Source organism: Athene cunicularia, assembly GCF_003259725.1.
Source record: "Athene cunicularia isolate RWA chromosome 8 unlocalized genomic scaffold, athCun1 chr8_part1, whole genome shotgun sequence".
Lineage (NCBI taxonomy): Eukaryota > Metazoa > Chordata > Aves > Strigiformes > Strigidae > Athene > Athene cunicularia.
In genome coordinates, this window is record NW_020799109.1 from 7,785,861 (window position 1) to 7,806,708 (window position 20,848).

Below are 20,848 nucleotides of genomic sequence, written 5' to 3' on the forward strand. Positions count from 1 at the left end.
CATATATTGTTTAATCCATTCTAAAATTAATAAGAGTTCAGATCATAAATTCTCTCAAAGGGATCCTGTATGTCTAACAGCCTTTGTTTAGCTTTGAACTCCTTGATAAAAGTATTTTGGGAGCCTAAACATTATTTCACAAAACCTGTGCAATTCCTTACCAGGACAGTGGAAATAGAATCTTTTGAATGAACCAATTCAATTCCATCTAACCTCAGAAATACACTCAAGATTTTCTAATATGGATTTTCCAGGGTAACTAATTATGATGATGATTTATGTCCTTTATTTTTCTTGAAGCAATCTCTCTACAGCTTTTTACTCCAGCTTTCTTGGATTTACCTGATATTCTACCTTAGCAAGGAGAAAAACTTACTATCTATAAAGACAACCCATAATTTTAAAGGGAAGAGCTCCAACATTTGTTTAGAGGCATACTAAAACAGCACACGCTTAGCTGAGATTCAAGCCACAAAATTTTCAAAACAATGAAATATCCAAAAGCAGACAAAATCTAAGTGGTTTCAGACCTTCACCAGTTCAGTCAGAACAGCTCAAGAGTTTACTGTTTCTGCAATATACCTTTCATTGTCAAAAGATCTACCTTGATTTTTAACAAGAAAAAAAGCAGAGTTCCCTAAGAGCCAGTCATTCCTGTAACAGCCTACTGGCATACTTCCACCTCTCCGCTCCCAAAAACCATAAAACTCCAGATAGCCTAATGAAGAGCACTTACACGATGATCCAGAAAGATGAGCTAGGTATGACCTCAGTGTATTTCCTTTTGTTACTCTCAATGTTCTAAGAACCTTTAAAAACATGGACTGGTGCTGGCAGAGAACTGCATTCGATTTACTAACTGAATTCAATATGATGGATGAACATACATCCTAAAATTTAGTAATGTTGCACAATGCCTTGATTACTGACCCAAAAACCTCGGCAGATTAAATTCTGGTTTCAAAAATGGCAGAGACTTTGGATAATTTTTTTTTCAGATGTGGTTCTTTTGTACTTGTATCACTTTGAAACAACACATAGGCTATGACTTAAGGACAACGTCTTCAAAGTATCTGTGTATTTTTTAAAGAATGTTTCCTTTAAAGTATTTTACTGATCATAAAGATTTATGCAATTTGTATGAGAAGAAAAAGCACAGGCAAAAAACTACCCAAGAATATGTCAGAAGATCATATAGCAAATTTCTCACATCTTCAAATACAGAGACAAAAGCCTGGAGAGAACAAAACAAAAAGAATACTGTTCCTAGCCGATGAAGTAATGGCTCTCTGTCCAAAGACAGACAATTCTCTATGAAAACAACATTGAATATCTGAAGTCTTGAAATTATATTGCAAGGAAATCATCATGAATTTGAGGGATCTGTGAAGCAAAAAAAGCTCACAAATCACAGGACCTGCCACAATCAAAATTCAAACTATGCACACTAGACTCCTGTAGACAAGAGTTAGGTATTAACTTCTGTATGAAGTAACTGAAACAATCTGCAATTTTATTTCTTTGATTATTTTCAGACTAAAAGAAAAGCAACAGTCTGAAGCTAAACTGGTCTGGTGGCAGATTATCAAGTGTGGTACATCACACTGGGATACTGGGCCAGCTAGGCTTAAAAAAGACGACGACTTGAGTTACTTGCACAGAAATTTTTGGAGTGGGATGTTATAAGGGATTTTTCTTTAAGTAGAAAAAAGAATAAATAAAAGTCAATTCCATTTTTCAGTCTTCTTCCTTTTAATACCCCTGAAGCTGTGGCCCAATCAGAAGAAATAGATACATCATGGTCAACATGCTGAAGAAAGCTCTGCTGGACTATACTGAGGACGTGAGCTGCCCTGCAGCTACTGCCATTTGTTATGTGCCTTGTGTTCAACCAGAACATTACTGTATGTCAGGAAGTAAATAAAAAAGATGCATTGAATGTTTAAAAGCACTAAGCAGATCATCCTAATGCTGCTAGCCCAACAGATGCCAGGCTGTTATGGAAGTCGGTACAGAGATTTGCATTTTAATTCCTCATCTTTACATGGTGCCTCTGTCTGCAGAGCACACACCCAAGTTGCTAGGAGTGCATCTGAGATAAGACTGCTCCTTTACTAGAACTCTGTCCTTCCCAAGGCTGGTGCTCTCAGATAAACATTACAGCTCTGGCAGATGCACTAGGCAGTGAAATTTCAGCTGTTCCCCACTTACAGTGCAAGTAGACACACAACCTATAAAACTAACCTATAAAGCAAGCTGTAAAAGCCGATTGTTCACCCCATCATCTTGTGCATCTGAATCCCTGGCTGTGGCAGCAAGGGTACAGAGTAGACTAGGTGCATCAGCACCCATCCAAATCTCTATCAATAGTGAAAGCATCTCAGTTATTATCTGTAATAGGAGGCTTTTCTTATTTTGAACACACCTACCAACAGGTTTCACTTCATGCAGAAAAAAATCATGGCAAAACAAACCGTTTTCAGGGAAGAGAGTTCATTAACCACTATCCACAAATATCTGAATGAAATCCAAAGCAGCAGCTCCCAACTACAGACTACTGCTGTTTCAGATCACCACAGTACGTAAGCTATGATGGGCATGCAGAACCACCTTTACAGTGTTGTTAATAGGCAAAAATTTGATGAAGGTATGGTGAGGTTCTAAACCAGAATTAGGACTGGTCAGTTGGCTCAAGACTGCCCTCCTACAACTCCAAGTCAATGTTAAGTAAAAATCAGAATGATCAGGAAAAAGGAACACCATCATCTGAGCTCTGCTGCAAGAAGGTGCAGTGTTACACACATGCAGACTGTCAGTGCTTGTACTTCCCCTCACATCTGTACTGAGGCTGAAAGACAAAAGGCTTCACCTCCAGCTGCTTTAGATCCAGCATGTATCACTGAAAACCCAATGTTTACCATCTGAAGGACTATTTACAGTATTCCCTCTGCTAAGCACTTGCAATGTAAGCACTGAGGTTTTGCTGACCCCAAATGTAAACTGACCCTAATGCACATAAAGTCAACAACATGAAGGACTTACCTGTAATTTTGTCTCTCACGAGCTTGCAGGATTCTATTTCACCAATGCTCCCAAAGAGACTCCTGAACTCCTCCTGGGTCATGTTCTGGGGTAAATAGTTGACTATGAGGTTGGTTTTGCTGTCATCTGTAGCAGCCCCTGTCTGCATGGGGGAAGGGCAGTTTCTACTGTTGCTGGAGGGTCCATTGGTTGTATTGGAAGTAGGGCCATTCGACACCTGAGGCTCCATGGTGCTAATTATCTACATCAAAATAAGAGGAGAAGAGGAAAAAACCCTTAAGTTTCATAGATACAATAGCTATTTTTAAAGATACTTACAAACGAATGAGTAGGTAGCATTCATGGCCAATTTAGATACTTCAACAAAAAAACCCGGCTTGATTCCTCTGTTATTGTTGCAAAGTAGGTCATGCTAGTCTTTGGCTGTGAGCATATACTAAGATGCAGTTAAAAAAACCTTCTTTTTTTGTTAATGCGAAGCTGATTTCTGCTTTCATCATGCAGCCATTTTCACAAATGTAAATTTAAACCACAGAAATTTAATTATAATTTAAGGTAATAATCATAATTAAAATTATAGTTCCATTAAATCAGATGAAGTAAGTGTATGGCTCTATATGAAAAGGTAAAATATTTTACCTATTTAATAACTGTATCACAGAGTGCAATGACAACAACATTAACCAGGCACAGTCAATCTGCAACGTGTTGTCATTCAGACTGCCTTCAATTAATAAACTCAGTGTCCCAAGACATACCATTTACTGGTTCCAGTGATGACCTATATTCTCCAGTTACATTTTTCACTAATGAACCGACACCTCTTTAAATAATAAAGCCCCGGATTTGCAAACTTGAGATACAAAGGTCTTTAGATATTTACTGGAATCAAAAAGGTTTAATCAGAGAAAGGCTTATCAGACACAGGTGCAGGCTGGAATTTTAACAAGCACATCTATCTTGAAATGTGAAACTCCAATTTTCACAGAAGAGACTCAAATAGACCTTTCCGAAAAAATGACAAATAAGAATCCAGCTTCGCAAAGTGCTACAGGACAGTAGCTCCATTGTAGCCAGTACCACCGGTCACGTGAGTAAAGCTGCCTGCATGTTTATCTGCAGGCTGAGGACTGAAGAATGTAAGTTTTCATCTGCAAAGTGCACAGGCAGACAGAAGCAGCAGAAAAACCTGGCTATTTCAAACCTTTTCTATATAGCATTTGCCTCTACTATTGTTTCCAGACTGTCTTCACTGTCACCAGTGCTGACAAGGGAAGGACATCATCTCACTCTCAATTCTGGATAAATTAAAGCAATGCAAATGGTGGCTTTTCCTGTCTACTGTGGAGTTTGTGATCTGCAGCTTCACTGGTATCTTCTACCCGAGAGCATCCCTCAGATGGGCTCAGCCTCCCTACAAAGACTTAGAGAGTCTAATGATGCAAACTGCTGCCCTGGGCAAGAGACTCCACTGCCCAGGGACAGGGACAACTGAAGGATAAGACACCACATACTCTGAACCTTGTGTTCATCTGATCCTGTCATTATTATAGTCAACTCAATTTGCTTTCTTTTTTAAAATCGAGGGGTACATGTTGTGACAAATTAGGCCTGTAATTCAGGAGGATGGGGGGGGGGACACGCACCAAAAAAGGGGTGTCCATTCCAAAATTAACTGCATGAGGGTGGCTCAGACTAAATAGGTTATATTCTGATGTTTTGTTTTTTTTTTTTAATTGAAATACTTCAGTGTTAGTTTAATAACTCATTTAAGAAATAACGCTGATTTTTATCAGTAGAAATAAGTTTTGAATTACCATTTTTGATTATCAAGCCCAGGAATAGCTACTTGGTTTAACAATTTTTAAAAAGAAGCCTTGACACACTGTGCTTAACAGAAAGGCCTTAAACTACAGAGCAGAATCATTTTGAAAATAAACTCCACAAAAATAGTAACTTATTGAAAGAAGTCAGCACATCCAAACCAGAATCCCCCTGAACGATTTTACCAACCACATGGCACCAAGCACTGCTGACATCCTCTGTCAAACTGTACCAGCCCCACACACTCTTCCCTTCAAGGTTTTCCCTTTCACCTGGTATCAGCTGTATTTCCTTTTTTCAATCTGATTTCATACATGTATTTATTTGCATATACTAAATGCTTCAGATGCTAAGTCTGTTTAGCCTGGGATTCCAGCTGGAAGATCATCCTCCGATTTCTGCACCTCTATGACCCCACAGCAGACACAAACACCAGTTCTAAGATTAACTAACAGCCTGCTGCAGAGATGGGGTTCTGCACCCCGAGGCTGACATGTTTCAGCTAAGCACAGTGTGCTCATATACACTGTATCTGCATCAACTTCATTGAAATGGGGAGGAGGCGGCAATTCCAGTTCTGACAGTAAGACTTGGTCAGAAGATGAGTGGAGCAGCTGATAGGGTTAACTGCAGCTTTCTGCGTGCATTTACATCATATGACCCTATTCTTTCCAACATAAAAACCCCACAAGGTAAACTGCAATTTTAGGGACTGACCCTGCCCTTCTAAAGCAGACAAGAATACCACACCACTGGTTTCAGTTACAGCAGAAGCAGGACTTCAGCACAATGCACTGAGGAAGGTACATCATCTATTATTAGCAACAGACACAAAAGCTATCTATAGTCCCCCATGATAAACAATGACCCTGGATCTTTTAAAATCTGTGAAAGAAAACAGAATTCAGAACTGGCTGGTGTCCTATTTAGGCATTTTGCAAAAACTCTTTTTAGTTACATTTTCAGCATGCTTACCTTCCACACCAAGCAAATAAACAGAATTCAACTCAGGTATTTAAGACATTCAGAACATTAAGAGTAAGCTGCTCTGTAAAAAAAAAAATCTATTCTGCAACAATTAGACTTCCTCATATCATACTGCATCAAAATATCTTGGCATAAACTTATGTTGCATTAGGTGCCAGGTTTTCTTCTTACTCTCACTCAACTCCAATTAAGTTTTCCTGATTTTTCAATAGTAGAAAAGAGAATCAAGGCACTTATTTGCCCTTCAAATTATTGCCAAGTTGTAGGTTACTGAAAATCGATTTGCTGTATAAAAATTAGATAATGGATAGAGAGAAACGCTGAAGAATTATTAAAAACGTTTCTGATAAAGTATTTCAGATGCAATTTTTTTACTGCATAATTTTAAGCCTCCATTTACAGAGCAATTTCTGTGCGAAAGCACTTATGTACCAGAGCTTGCATTCAAAGTTCTTATGGGCACAAAGGAATAATACGTATTTTAGATGTACATACTGATTCACATCATTAGTAAAGACTTAAATTATTAATGTTAACAAAGAGATACGTCCTTAACTCTCCTTTCCAAACATTTCGTCCTGTCTCCTGCATGTCTGAAGCTCAAATCCACTGTTAGTAGTTCAGTGTGCATGCCCTAGGACATTCATTGTCCATGACTGTTTTTAATATTAAAGTAGTTGTTGATCCCATGTCAGTCAGCACATTACATAACAGTAACATTATTTATTCAAAGAATAGATTTCAACATGCCATTTGCTGTTTTTTTCCTATCCACAACACTAAGAATTAGATTTTTCATTCAATACCTAGATGACAATATGAACATTTTAAAATAGATACTTGTGTCCTGGACACACAGTTAACTTCCATTATGTTTTAATTACTGGTAATAACACAAGGAAGCATTGGACTGTAATGCAATTCTACAAAAAAAATCAAGAAAGTTGTTAGGAACTCATCAGGGGCTTATTTGGATGAAGTCAAAAATACATATGGAAAATCCAGTGAGCTCACCCCAATGTTTTTTTTAATATATCCTTACCTCTTGAAGATTAGACTTACAACTCTATACATGCCACTTAATTAGCAACATCTCTATGCTTATGTAGACCTTCTCTGACCCAATTTAGGCAGCTACTACTGGTCTTGAAGTATTACAGTGCAAACACCACATGTGATGACATTCACATGCTACTCGTATAAAGAGGCATTTTGTTTTGTTTTTTGACAACAACTTGCCAGATTCTCAATACTGAAATACCATGTTCTATATACAGCTTTACAGTACAACTGCAGTCACTGTTGATAGACATTGATAATTTAGCCACCAATAATTTGAATATTCTATCTTTGTAACATTGAAAAAATACTATCTGTGACAGAATTTAAAGACTGCAATTTATAAGTTAGGGCAACCCATATTTCAAATTCTGGATGTATTTCATCAGACTGCTACTTTTAAAAATGACTTCTTGGTGTACTACTTTTCTCAGTATGGTAATGTATCAGCAAAGTACAAGGTATTTTAGTTTGACAGATTTCAAAGAAATGCTTTGCTGCTCAGGAAGACAGCATAAGCTTTGCCAGTGTTTTGCAAAATACGGCTTACCAAAAGGTTTGGTGTAACCCCTCCTACAAAATATCAGCAACTATCCATTATAGCAACTCTGACATTACAAATAATGTTCCAGAAATACCTGTCATATCTTTTTTTTTAGTTAATTCAATTAATTTCAATTTATTCCTACTGAAATATTAGCTCCTACAATAATGCAAAGAATACCTGTATGTATAAACACAGCTATTACAATGCTTAAATAAGCTAGACTAACTGACATTAATCTTCAGTTATTACAGTAAATATGTGACACCCATCTACCATTACAAAGCACAGTTAATGAATCACTTCGAAAACTACCCACAGACCGATTAAGACAGTCTTATCTCCCTATTCCATGCATAAGCAATAGCCAGTGGCTTGATAAATGTAAATATACATGCTTTATATTTACAAAATTTGTTAGCAGTCTAAAAAGAAGGTCTGCATGTTGAACTGAAAGACTGTCACATACATACACCCAAAGGAGCTTGTATTCAGAAGATAATTAGCACCCATTCTTGTTACCTGAATTACATATACTTCACTGCCCATATTCCACAGTCAGAAATTAATTTGATATGTATGGAAAAAAGGTAACAATTAAGAACCTTATTTATAATCACTAAAGATAAGTGTTTTTAAACATACATACCATAAGCTATCTTTTCCTAAAAATCAAAATCTGAAAAAAAATTTTCAAAACTGGAGAATTCATGCAACCATATCCATTTTGAAGACACAGAAGTCAAAAAATTATCTGTGAATAAGGAATTGTTCACAACACCTAAATGCCAAGAAAAGTGATCATGGTAAATTACACCTCATGAGGAATTAATGAGGCCTAATTTTATATTATTTTTAGGTGTTCATTAATGAACAAATTCAGAACATTCTCCCATGAAAAAGAATATAGATAAATAATGCAAAGCTCTTACTTTATCTAAAAAAGCTCTTTAGCATTGCAAGTTGTTTGCTTTTACAAATGAAAACAAATGGTGCCATGGCAAAGGTCCCATAACCATCTCTGAACAACAATGACAAAAGGAGAAACAAAACCTCTCAAAGAAAATAAACCTAGATTCATAAAGATTTTCCTTCTATGAAGGGAAATAGGCTTTAATTCCCAGTGCATCTGCTCTTTTGAATGGAAGTCACCACAGCAGAAATCTGTTCCACAAGAACTTTTACAGGTGAGGAAAACCCCAAGTTACAAGAGCCGCCTTGACTGATCCATCCACAGTCCTCCCCACCTGCTGATCTGAATGGGAATAGCTATGCCAAAACCAGAAGGTCTGTCCATAGGTACGGAGTGGAACATGCCAATACATCCAAGACCAGGTCCCTCAGCCCTGGACCAGCAGGCACACACCCCCACACCACCTTTGGATGCAGCCACTCCTACTCACAAAAATTCAGCACATCTCTACATTTTTGCAGAATGAGGCAGTGGATTGTAAAATCTTCAGGAGATATGTCTTCTTCCCATAGGAGTGTTAAAAAGGAAACACTGTTTTCAAGTATTCATTGGTTCAAAACCACAACTCCAGCAAGAGCAAGCAGCAGGCGCACCTGAACCTCACATATTATGTGGGTTTTCTCCTAAAACCACCTTAGGTGAGGCAAGGGATGCTGTGTGCAGCTCCAGTACAGATTTTCTCCTCTGTAACACAACTGTCAAATTTCACTGTCAATTACATTTTTATTAAAGCTTATGTACTGCACAACTAGACTTTGCTATTATTTACCTAATAAATACATCATGAACATGAAATAAAGGAGGAAAATGAGGCTTTTGAGCAAATCTGCCTAGAGGCAAATCCAATATCCCAGAAACGAATCATTATCTAACCCTCCATATTTTGACACACTCCCCACTCATATGCACTTTTACATGCTCCATCTTTCCCTTCCTTCGAGTAGAAGTCATATTTAATATTTTAAATATAGATACAGCTGAAAGTCTCAGCTCAAAACTAGCAGTCTCCGGCTCTCATGGCAGGGATACAGTTATCTTACAAAATCTTGGTTTCAGAGTGCACTGCACTCAGGTTGAAATGACGTTCAAACATTTTCAACAAGTTCACATTTATGGATACCACAGTAATTTTACAGAGCACACAAATGTTCCAAATGAAGACAACAAATGCGTTCATTTTAAGAGGCAAGCTTCAGCTCAAATAAAGGAGAAAATTATTTTCTTTAATAGCTAAATTTATCCTGATCTAGTCCATTATAGGCTTTTGCATGACTATGCTAAACCAAAATATTCTGTCCCCAATCTGCAGTGAAATGAATGCAAAGTTTATTGGCAATATTACTTGTTATCGCAGCAGTGCCTGAAGGATATAACTGATACCAGCACCAAGCTTTGCTAGGTACTAATTTACAAATGGGTACTAAGGGCAGAGACTGTCACCGTTATCAACACAGTGGAAAAAAAAAAGACAGAAGGGCAAAACCTGTTATTTTTATTCCAAGTTTTGCAGAAGGGGGAAAAAAAAAAAGAGCCAGAGGAAAGTATCTAGGCAAACTGCTGAAGTTGCTAACAACTTTTTCAAAAAGCAAACCAGCAAAATGTACCGAATTGTCTTTTTTGGAGAAAGTTTCAGATAAATGTCTTCTGTTCCCATGAATTATGTCCTCTACAGTTTCACATTTGATTTTGAGGACAAAAAGGGAATGAGTGAGAAAAAAAGGAGACACTAAAGTCACAACCATTTTAATGTCAGTAACGAAGGTATCAGTAGAGAAAACCACTCTCAGAACTACATGTGCAATATCCACACGTAACATAGGAAAAAAGGCATGATGCCACACACTTCATATGGTCTCTTTCTCTTCCTGCAGGTACCCTAGGGATAAGAAATTAGATGAGAACTACAATTAGCATACACACAGCTCAGTACTCCCCAAAGTCCAGAGGAAACACAGAGGACTGGGGAGCAGATGCATGGACAACCACTCCATGCACTGTGATTTCTGCAAAGCACAATAGAAGTGCTGCACTGCATATTTGTAAGGACAAAAATATTCCTCCAGAAGCCAAATATAGTTATAGCTCTATCATATGTATTACCTCAACTCACAATATTTGAGGTTCTTTATGAATTTCTACTGGGCTTCATTTTCAATCGCTGCTTCCAGCTTCACCTCTTGCAAAGACTATGGAGAAACTATGCATGTTTGAAACCTCAGAGGTGTCTGGCTCTATTCTTCAGTGTTCTCCAAACATCTTAGACAAGTCTGCAGCAAACATGCTCAGCAGCACTAATGAAACCATATGCAAGGAAAAATAGTATATTAAGTGATGGTCACAGAAGTTTACTGCCATCCCTGTATTAGGGTCATTCTTCTAGAAAAGTCAGCCAGCTAGCCCCTTATTTAGACTGACAGAATTTGTTTGGCATCATTTGGGCCATTAAACATAATTTACATATGACAATATGGAAGAACATAGCCTTGATTTCACAGCATTCAAATGCCGCTCTGGAACACAGCTCTGAAGAAAGTCATTGTCAAAAACACCCAGAGAGATCTGCAGTCTACTGGACTGCTTACACAATTAGCCCAGGTTAAAACGCCTTCTGTCCCCCACATCACAGTCCATTAACAAAGGCCAGTGGCAGGGAGGTGTCCTACTTCCATACCAGGACAGGGCCACCAATGGCTCCTGCCCACCCACATCCCCACAGGTCACTGGCCACCTCCACTCCACAGTCTGTACTGTTTTTAATGGGAACAAAGGCAATGCGGTCAGGCTCTGCCTTCTGACAGAACATTTATTTCCTCTTTAATCACCCTTCTATGTCTGCCAAATTTATACCAGGCAACTCTGTACCTAAAATTTTACAGAGGTTTTTTTATTTCATCTTCCTTACTGCCTCCTGGATTTTCATCTGGATCAACTACTTATTCTTTCAAGATGCATATGAATGCTAGAGTCTGAAAAAACAAACAAACAATCTCAACAAAAAAATGAGATCGATCTTTGATTGATACTCCAAGCCAAAATTCGATGAAAACATCCTCTTTCTCCATGGATTGCACTTTATTAGGCATAGCAAAGGCAAGAGGTCTCCCAGTGACTGCCCTGTCCCTCTTGAAAGAAACAGTGACTAACAAAAACCATATTTAAAATCTGTGCTAGCAGGGTAATAAAAAAGAAACACCAAAAACATTTAAGTATATGAAGCAAACCCTGAAAGCTTGGAGAGCATTTCTCAAAAGCCTGGATACCAGATAATGGCAATACAAGAGCATGGTAGAGATCAACATCTAAGACAGGACCTCAGTCTAAAGGATACAACACCTAAAAATACACCAAAATGAAAGCAAAGGAAACTGAGAAAAGTCTTTATATTTTTGGTTACTTTCTGAATTTTATTTTTAGCTCAGTTTTTGTTTCCTAACCACTACCTACTTGTTTAGTTTACTGACTACATTACTGAGTTATATATTACTAATCTGTAACTGAATTCTATTACTGACTCGGGAGTATGTATGTTGCACTGTACTGACGCACAGATTCCCACGGGTACGTACATGTTCATGTAAGCAGACAGCTGCAAGTCTTGAGCTGCTGTAGACCTGTCACAATTCCGGTTTATGCTTTTCCCTTTAAGAAAATAATCTAAAATCATTTGCAACCCAAGAGTTTAGACAGTGAAAGCTGTATTACAAGCCTAACATATTGAAACCTAACATCTACTTAACAGAAGGGAGCAAAGCTAAGACAGCACAGGCTCTCCGTGAAGCCTAAGAACATCCAACCCCCTACCACTATTTCTACTTAAGTTCTAGAAACAAAAGCTACAGTTTCAAGAAGCCCTTAAAAGCAATATTTACATTTTAATATTCATTGCAATAGGATTTCAGCTCCTAAGCCATACGTTGTTCTTCTGAAAATGTTGCCTGTATATTTTTTGTGTAAAGACAGGCTTATATTAGGCACAAATAGATGGCTTAGCAAAACATACACCAAAAACAAGATGTTTTAAGGCTGTCCTCAACAGGACTCCGATGAAGACACACTGGTAAATGCAATTAGAAAACACTAATCAACACGTGTACCTCTCAACTGCTGGCAACAACATTTCTATGGATACTGCTGCTTGCAGGTCTAAATGAGACAGACCCCAAAGCAGGACTTAGCCGAACATTATAGTTGCTATCTCCATCATCAGAAGTGTTAGCTTACTGCAAAGAAACATTATATTTATCTTAGAACTGAATTGGATTAGTAATGAAGGTATTTACATATTTTCTAAAATTCAGTCTACCGCCCTATACCACACTGATATTGCTCATGGAAATAATCTTTTCACGAAATACAGGCATTCCTGCTTCTGTAACATACCTATGTCAAAGTTACAACAAATGACTCCAAAATAATATGGCCATTGCCATCTTAAAGGTCATGAACAGATAATAAAAGTTGAAGACTAGAAAAAACTTTGGTGGAAAAATGATCAAGAAATTACCCTCTACTATGCAGGGGCAGCTGTTTACTCTGAGGGTCTCAAAAGTATCTAGACAACAGCTTAAATGAGAGTAAGATGTACTGTATGGGATAAATATCTCAGCAATACTTAAATTCAAAAGCATCTATGCTAAGGTCAAAGACCCATTACCATAGATTACTAATATTAAAGAAGGACAAAATACCAAGTACATATGCATGTATGTCACAGGTCAAGCTAACAGATCTTAATGGCTTATCCTGGACATAAACGATCTGTCCTAAGGAAGCAACACATGGCACAGAACAAATCAAACACTCTCCTTATTCCAAAGATGCCTCCTAAAGTTCTCAAATTAAATTATACTCAAATTCACCAAATTCTTGTTTGTATAAACAAACATACCCTGAACACCAAGAAATTAAAAATCTTTCAGAACTCTTCTTAAAATATCTGAGCAGACCTCATGGATAACATACTCCTGCTAAAATGCAATTCTGCTAATGCACCCAACAGGACCCCTGCTGACCTCAGCCCCTGCTCAGATACAGGCACTTGTGAACAGGGTGGGACCCACACATCCCAGCCATCCCAACTCAAAACCCATACATCACATGTTGCTTAGGCATCAGTAGGCAACAAGAAAAATGGCAGCAGTATTACGGATTACTAGGCAGAAATGCCCTAACAGCCTAAATTCATAAGAACAGCTTACTTGAGTACTAAAGAGAATCAAAATAACCAAGTTATTGTCCTTTCTACTGGCTAGCTTTTCTTTGCAATACCTGGCAGTCGTAGGTAGTCTCTTTAAACTTAAGAGCTGGATCTGCTCTATTTGTCTGTTCCACCTCAAAGAAGGAAAACTCTGTGACAAAAGTGACATTGTGTCATTATTAAAACTAATATATCACCTAAGCATCCCTGACCACTGAGGCATTCAGCCTGAATGTCCTGGTCCAGCCTGGTGTTGAAATGCTGGAAGAGAACATGGCTCCTGCAGCGGCTGCAATGCTTCTTGATAATCACAAACAACATCACACAAATAATGTTCATTTTTGCATACAGCAAAGACTCATGATGAAAATGAAACTCAACAATTTCTACCCCAGTGAGCATCTACATTTGTGAACACTGCTTTCAGTAGTTGGGTAATGACAAGCACAGACAATAAAAAAAGGATTCTAAAAATATACTACTCTTTTTCCCTGGATTAGTGTGTCTACAGTTAAATATAAACTGTGCTCTATAAATTATCAAACACAATGTCAAATTCTGAAGTGCACTCCGGAATCTCACAGAGCACACGAAATACAGAATGATAATTTTGTCCTGGCCCAGTTAGTCTAAAGAACAATATGCTACTGTGCTAGATCATGGAGTTAGTTCCCATCAACAGTCACACTAAAAATGGCCACAGCCACCACCGTAGTTGCGCACTGAATTTTTCAGGACCCTCTGCATCAAGCAAAGAGATTAATTCCCTGAACAGCTGCTCTCACAGGAAGGGAATCAACAGCAACATTGCCACAGTATAGCTGGCACATGCATATTAGGAAGAATTTCCAGCATTCACGCTTTCTGCTAAAAATCAACTTCCCCCTACTCATCTACTGCCAGTAACTTCATTTGGAACAAAGATATACAGGGAATGGTATTAGAACTATTTTTATTTAAGGAGCATTTGTTTACATGCATTATTATTTCTACGGTGTCGTGACTGTGCCTTCTGCTCTACAGAAATAAGAGGATGAATCTTTGCCCACAAGTTCTTCTGCATAGAGTACAGCAAAAACTCACTGACCACTAAAGATCAAGGATGACCAGTAGAAGAAAAATACAAGTACAGCAACTAACAGTCATCTTTACAAACACTCCAATCAAGTAAAAAAACCCGAACAACCCAAAGTATCTCTGGTCCTAAACACACAATGACTTAATACTTCACCATAGTGTAGTGATCTAAACATGGATTATTTCATGCTGTTGAGTTGTGAATTTCCTACTACTTAACATCAAACTGCTGATGGCTACCGGAGCCTCCATGTCAGTTCAGAAGGACTGAAAAAAGGCATGGCCTCCTCCCCAGGTTAGCACTTGACTCAGTACACGTTTTAGTATTTTGCCCACAGGGTTTACTACAAACCTCTCAAATCAGAACTACTACGAACAGGACAACTTCCACACACCTTAAACACATCATAAACATCAAGAGTTTAAATTAATCCACATATTAAAAAAGCTCCAATACAAAAATCTGAAGAAGTTCAGTCTATCTATAATAATTCTCAAAGTCACATATTAATTTCACTTGTAATCGCAGTATGGAAATGTGGACTTCTGGCAACTGCCCTGACCTGAAGCAGGAGAGACAAGGGGACGGAGTCAGTTCCTGGAATTCCACATCCACACTGGGCAACCAGACATAACATTTCAAGGAAAGTCAGGTCTACCTTAAACTGTGAGTTACAAGTACTGCTGGTTTTGCTAGTTCTCCAGTATGCAATAATGAGAGAAATTCATAAGGTAAGGTAAAGTAAGAAGGACAAGACTCCTTCATACATCATGTCCCTACACAAGCTTTTCAACAGCACTCAACCTGGGAATAAATACTTCACAGTGCTCCGAAAAGTGATCAGCTACTCCAAATGAGTGCGCATGCAAATACAGGCCAACACACAGGGCCCAGGCACAGCACGGTTACCTGCTCCGGCAGCAATCTTTTTGGTCTTTACATGGAGGATCAGATGAGACGTTCTCACCAAACCTCCCTCAGAAAGCAAAAACCAGAGGGAGCTGTTTGGTTTCCCTTCCACAGCTTGGTGAACGCACCCGGGTACGCAGCAGAGTGGCTGGATCTGAAGGACTTATGCTACTGGAAACGCTCCAGTGGCATTGCTGCCCTCTGCCAACAGCAAAAGTCACTTACGTGGACAGAAACACATTATGTGTGGAACCTTCTTGAAGCACCGCAAATGACAGAACCACCTCCCATAGTCATTTGTGTCTGTTTTAAAACAAACATACATTATCATACTGCCTTTACCTCCAGGAGTTCTGAATGCTCAGAAGCCATCGAATACGCTACCACCCAGTTCCAAAAAATACCGGAGCATGGCTCCAGACTGGGAAAAGTACTAACTGTAATGTGTAAGAGCTTTTATATCAATAAAAAAAGTTTAATATTAAAAGAATAAAATAAATGCAACCAAGTATTTTTTCTCAGAATTCAAGGACATATTATTTCCCATCACAACAGCATTGCTGACGCAACCTCATGTGTGCCTTAGCAACAAAGGCGTACTACAGAATTTTATATACATCATGACTAAATATTATCAAAGCCAGGCTTGTATTTTACTGTGCAACTAAACCATTTCCAGAGAGGACATGCAAAGGTTTAGCTACCTTTTAAAATTATTTATTATGTTTTTTCATCCCATTTAATTAACAATTCTGAACTGGTTCACAGCCTTTACTTTTACAGTTTTTCTTCTCCACTGAGGGGAAGTCCTCACAGAAGACATAGTCAAAGGTAGAACAATAGGTAAAAGACAGTCAATCAAGCTTCTCCCCTAATTTTGGGGGCCCTAAATAAGTAGTAATGCATTAGGAGCTCCAAAAAAAGGTTACGGAAAGCAGATATAGTGACAGAAAATAAAGATCAACCTAACACCAGTTCTACTGAGCTAATTTTTAGTGAATTTATGCAAGCAATGTAAATGATACAAATAAGACAATGTTAGGTAGTTGCAAAAATTAACTGCATTATTATAATCTCATGTGAAAGTATTTAATTTCTAACACTGATGTTCCAACACTATTGCAAACTCTGTCAGAATACTTAAGTAAACAACAAACAAAAGGTCTCATCTTCAGTGCCCCAAGCTATCGTTCAAAACTGGTTATAATTAAAGGTGTGAACAACAGAGTAACAAACCTGCAAAGTCAAGGTTCTGAAAAATTAATGGGCATCACACCACTGCACCAGTTCAAATTTATCACTCATTATCTCCCCGACTAGCACAGTGCTGTTTCACATATTAGTGCCTCCTTCTCTCTCCTCCAAGCCTTTCGTGCCTTTTCTAGATGGCTAATTTTAGACAATTACTGCCTCTGACACATTGAAACCTTCTCTCCCTCCTTTCTTCTTCTTGCTGTAAAGCTAGTGACCTACAAAGGCCCCTGTACCTAAAATATTCAAGTATTTTAGAAAGTAAAGATTGATCATTTGAGGGGAAAAAGCAAGCAAACACTTAGAATATCCGTTTCTCCAACATCTTCACTTCCCTAATCTCAAATGGTTAAATGTACTCAAATGCAAAGACTAAGGCAACATACAGGTCCCTTACTAGGATTAAATCTACTGTACTTGTTGAATTGAAGAGTTAGCTGCCTCTTTGCAAAATTCTCTGGAAAATGAAAAATGTGCCTCGCTTTTAAAGTTACTTGGAAGTCCTATGCTCTTGGTAATGGGGCATTTACACAAACAATTGGAAAGCATTACTACGCAAAACGCCCTTTCCCTTCTCATAGGAATCCCAGCACTTTCCTGAACATCCATTCAAATGAGAAGGGAACATGCATGAACACACACATAAATCATCTCTTCCTCCATCCTACTCAGAAAAAGAGAAAGAGCAAAAGAGGGATAGGAGTGCAATGGGGGAGGGGTGATTTTCCATCCCAGATTAGCAAATTTTGCAAAATCTGGCCTACCCTTTAGAGAGGTACCATGCTTTTTAACATCGCCGCACTTGTAAAAAGGCTGTTTGTGCCCACTTCTCCCCCAAAACCCCAATGACATTGAAAAAATACTGCATTGCAGTATTTGCCAGTGCATCGGAGTGTATCCAGTTAGCTGTCCCACAGACAAACAAATGTACATTTTAATGTGTCCAGGCATGTAAATGAGTTGTCTAGTGGACACAGATTGCCAAAACAGACAACTGGATTTGTCAAGTTATCTGCACCTCTCTCCCTCTCACTATAATATTCTCTGCCACTGCCCATTTCTTGCCTGGGGTGTTTCCTGGAATTATTTTGGAAGTGCAAGTTCCCAAAGACAACAAATCCCCCTGCCAGAATATGGGACACAATCCTACTTTATTTCTTTTGAAAAATCTTGGGCTGTGGAGTGGCTCTAGGTTATGTACCAACAGTATGACAATTACACAGAAAATAACCTGCATTTAATTAGTACACTCCCAGCATACCAAGTAGGAAGGCTGAGGAAAAAATTTCACTGTAACCTAGAAGATATTATTTCAAAAAAATTAATACATTAAATATATGCAAGATTAACGCAACTGGATTTTCTTTCAATAGAGTCACAATATTTAACAGGACCAAATAAAGATGGTGAAGACTATTCCAAACCCATTCAAATGGGATTTTTAAGTATACCCCTTCTAGCTCATTGTAACCATCCTTTGTCACAACAGCTCGGGCTCACTTTGAGAGCGCTCAAAAAGGTAAAATTAATAAAGAGGAAGAAAGCAAAGGAGGCAACCAAGCCAGTCAACAGTGGATAGACATCCCTGTACCTAGCATGGGAACTTGATTAGTAGAGTACATGAGGACAGGATTTTAAACTGATGGCTGGTATTCACATTGCATCAATATCCAATTGTAAAATCTCATCCTTTCTGATTAGCAGTTCACCAAGACAACAAATTTTTTAAAAAAAGTCACCCCTAAAACCAACTACATTTTCTCTTCCTTTTTGTCTGAGCAGAAAGAAGATTTACATTTTCATCTTTCTCTAGCATTCGTAGCAATCTTGATTCAATTTCACTAACTTAATAGCTATTTTTCTATACGACGATTTACAACGTGATCTTTTACATGCAAAAAGAAAATGTCACTATGTACATGCAGGCTGTATTCATTAATATAATGTTAAAACAAAGAAAAGAGGAAGATCGGGGCAGGAACACGTGCGCCATAAAACAAGGATTACATTATTTTTAAATCTTTGTAGAAACACCAAATTGAACAGAAAATGAAAATGTAACTACTAGCTGATGACTCTTAAAACAAACAATGCAGCTGTGTATAATAAAAGGCACCCTTATTTATTGTCATGACTAAGTTAACAGATTTAGAACACAGTATCTCTGTTTTGGACAGAAGAAAAATTATTTTACTCTCACGTACAACTACAATGCATGTCAGAATACATCTCTGTGCACATGCACAGACTGTAAAATACAGAATTTTACACACTCACACCCTCAAGACTTCCCCCCTACATTGTAAAGCAGTGCAGTTTTCAGAGGGCCAGTCAATTACTTCTTTACAGAAAGGATTGCAGCAGAAGCAATACTTAAAACAAAGCAAACTAAAAGGGGGATTTAATTTCTTTTTATTCATATTTAAACTAAGCACCACCATTCCTGCTTGAATTTGCATTCAAAGTAACCCTGCACCAGAGAAAGGAAGAAAGTAAAAATATCTGAAAATCTGAAGACAGAGAGAAAGGCGTGTTCTGTATTCTTGCTTTGCTTCTCTTGTGCCTCCTGATGTGTGATAGATGAGCATTTTCTGGGCAACCACATTTTTATATCTTTTACGCTACTGTCTATCACTTACTAGTCTACTACGCTTTTTTAACACTTCTAGCACCAGCAGCTATTTCCTATTATTGTCTGCCACTACAATAAGAGACCACCACAATTAGCAAAATATTCAGCTGCAGTTTAAAAAGTGAAGTTGCCACAAGGAGTCTGACATTGGAAGTGGATATTGCTCCAGCAGATATAATAGACTGTGGCTAAAGGTGGGGCTGGAGATGAAGAGAAGAATAATCTCATTATTTTTGTAAATTCCACTCAGCACATAAACCCTAGGATATGGTGAACTCCCCTGAACTGATTATTCTGCCATATAACCATCTGATTTTGTAAAAATACCAATATCACTTAACACAAAATCACTGCTTAGGGTAAATTCATTCTACCTACTGTTCTCATAGGGACATTTGCTGGAAAATTCTAAGAAATGATTTGCAGAAGCTATCAGCTGTGGGAGTTCACTATTATACCTCTGTCAACTTCATTCAATATAATTTACATTTTTTTTTATACTGCCTCACAGGATTCCTTGCAATTTTTTGCACGTACAATTTCACAGCAGGGAGGGGGAAGAAAAAAAAAAAAAAAGAAAGATAACCCTCTTTTGCAGAGGAGAAAGAACAGATGCTTAAAACCAGATTTCTAGAAATCACTGTAAGCCTGAGCCAGAAATGTAATTAACACCTATTTATAAAGAATAATTAAAGTTGTGACTGCCACAAAGAACAGCAGAGATAATCGAGGTAGCCCCTGCTTTTTTTTAGATTTTTTTTTTTTTTTTTACACTGTTTGCAGTATTCCCACATGATTGCCACCTGCTCCCCCACTCAGCTTCCCCTATGCTCGTTTCCCCGGCAACCTTTCATTGGCTTTTCCTCCCAGCTATCGCTTTCAGTTCGGCTGCTCAGTCTAATCTTATTTGTTTTACACCCATCAAAACAAGCAGCTAGACAAAGACAATCCTGTAAGAATGGGAAAAGACCGTCGCTTTGTTTCCCCGGTTATAATAAATATCCGCGGCAAAAGTCTGCAAAACGTTAAATTAAGGAGAAGGGGGGGGACCCCCACACCCCCCAGCATCCCGTGGGGCTGGCAGGAGGGATGGGTATTGTGCGGGTTTGGTCCCAGCCCCCACCCCGGGTCGCCCCGCTCGGCACAGCCCAAAGTCCCCGGCAGTTGTATTTGATCATGCCATTTTGCACAATCTGTAAGGAAAGCACAAAAGAGGGGACGAGACGAGCACGTCCGGGCTCCTCTGCCAGGAGAATATAGCCTAAAAATAGAAATACTATTTTTCACATAAATGGCTTTGACTTCTCCCGGCATTTAAAAAAGCACAAAACAACACGGCACCCCCCCACCCC

At 38.4% G+C, this 20,848-nt stretch overlaps 1 protein-coding gene across 4 annotated transcripts in view; it reads right to left on the reverse strand.

The window, feature by feature from the left end:
• ELAVL4 (ELAV like RNA binding protein 4) overlaps nt 1–20,848 on the reverse strand; it is a 64,069-nt gene that overhangs the window by 39,345 nt on the left and 3,876 nt on the right. For all 4 annotated transcript variants that reach the window (XM_026854066.1, XM_026854065.1, XM_026854067.1 and 1 more), the window contains exon 2: nt 3,043–3,283. In XM_026854066.1, the coding sequence (XP_026709867.1) occupies nt 3,043–3,283 (241 nt within the window). The remainder of the gene's footprint in view (nt 1–3,042; nt 3,284–20,848) is intronic.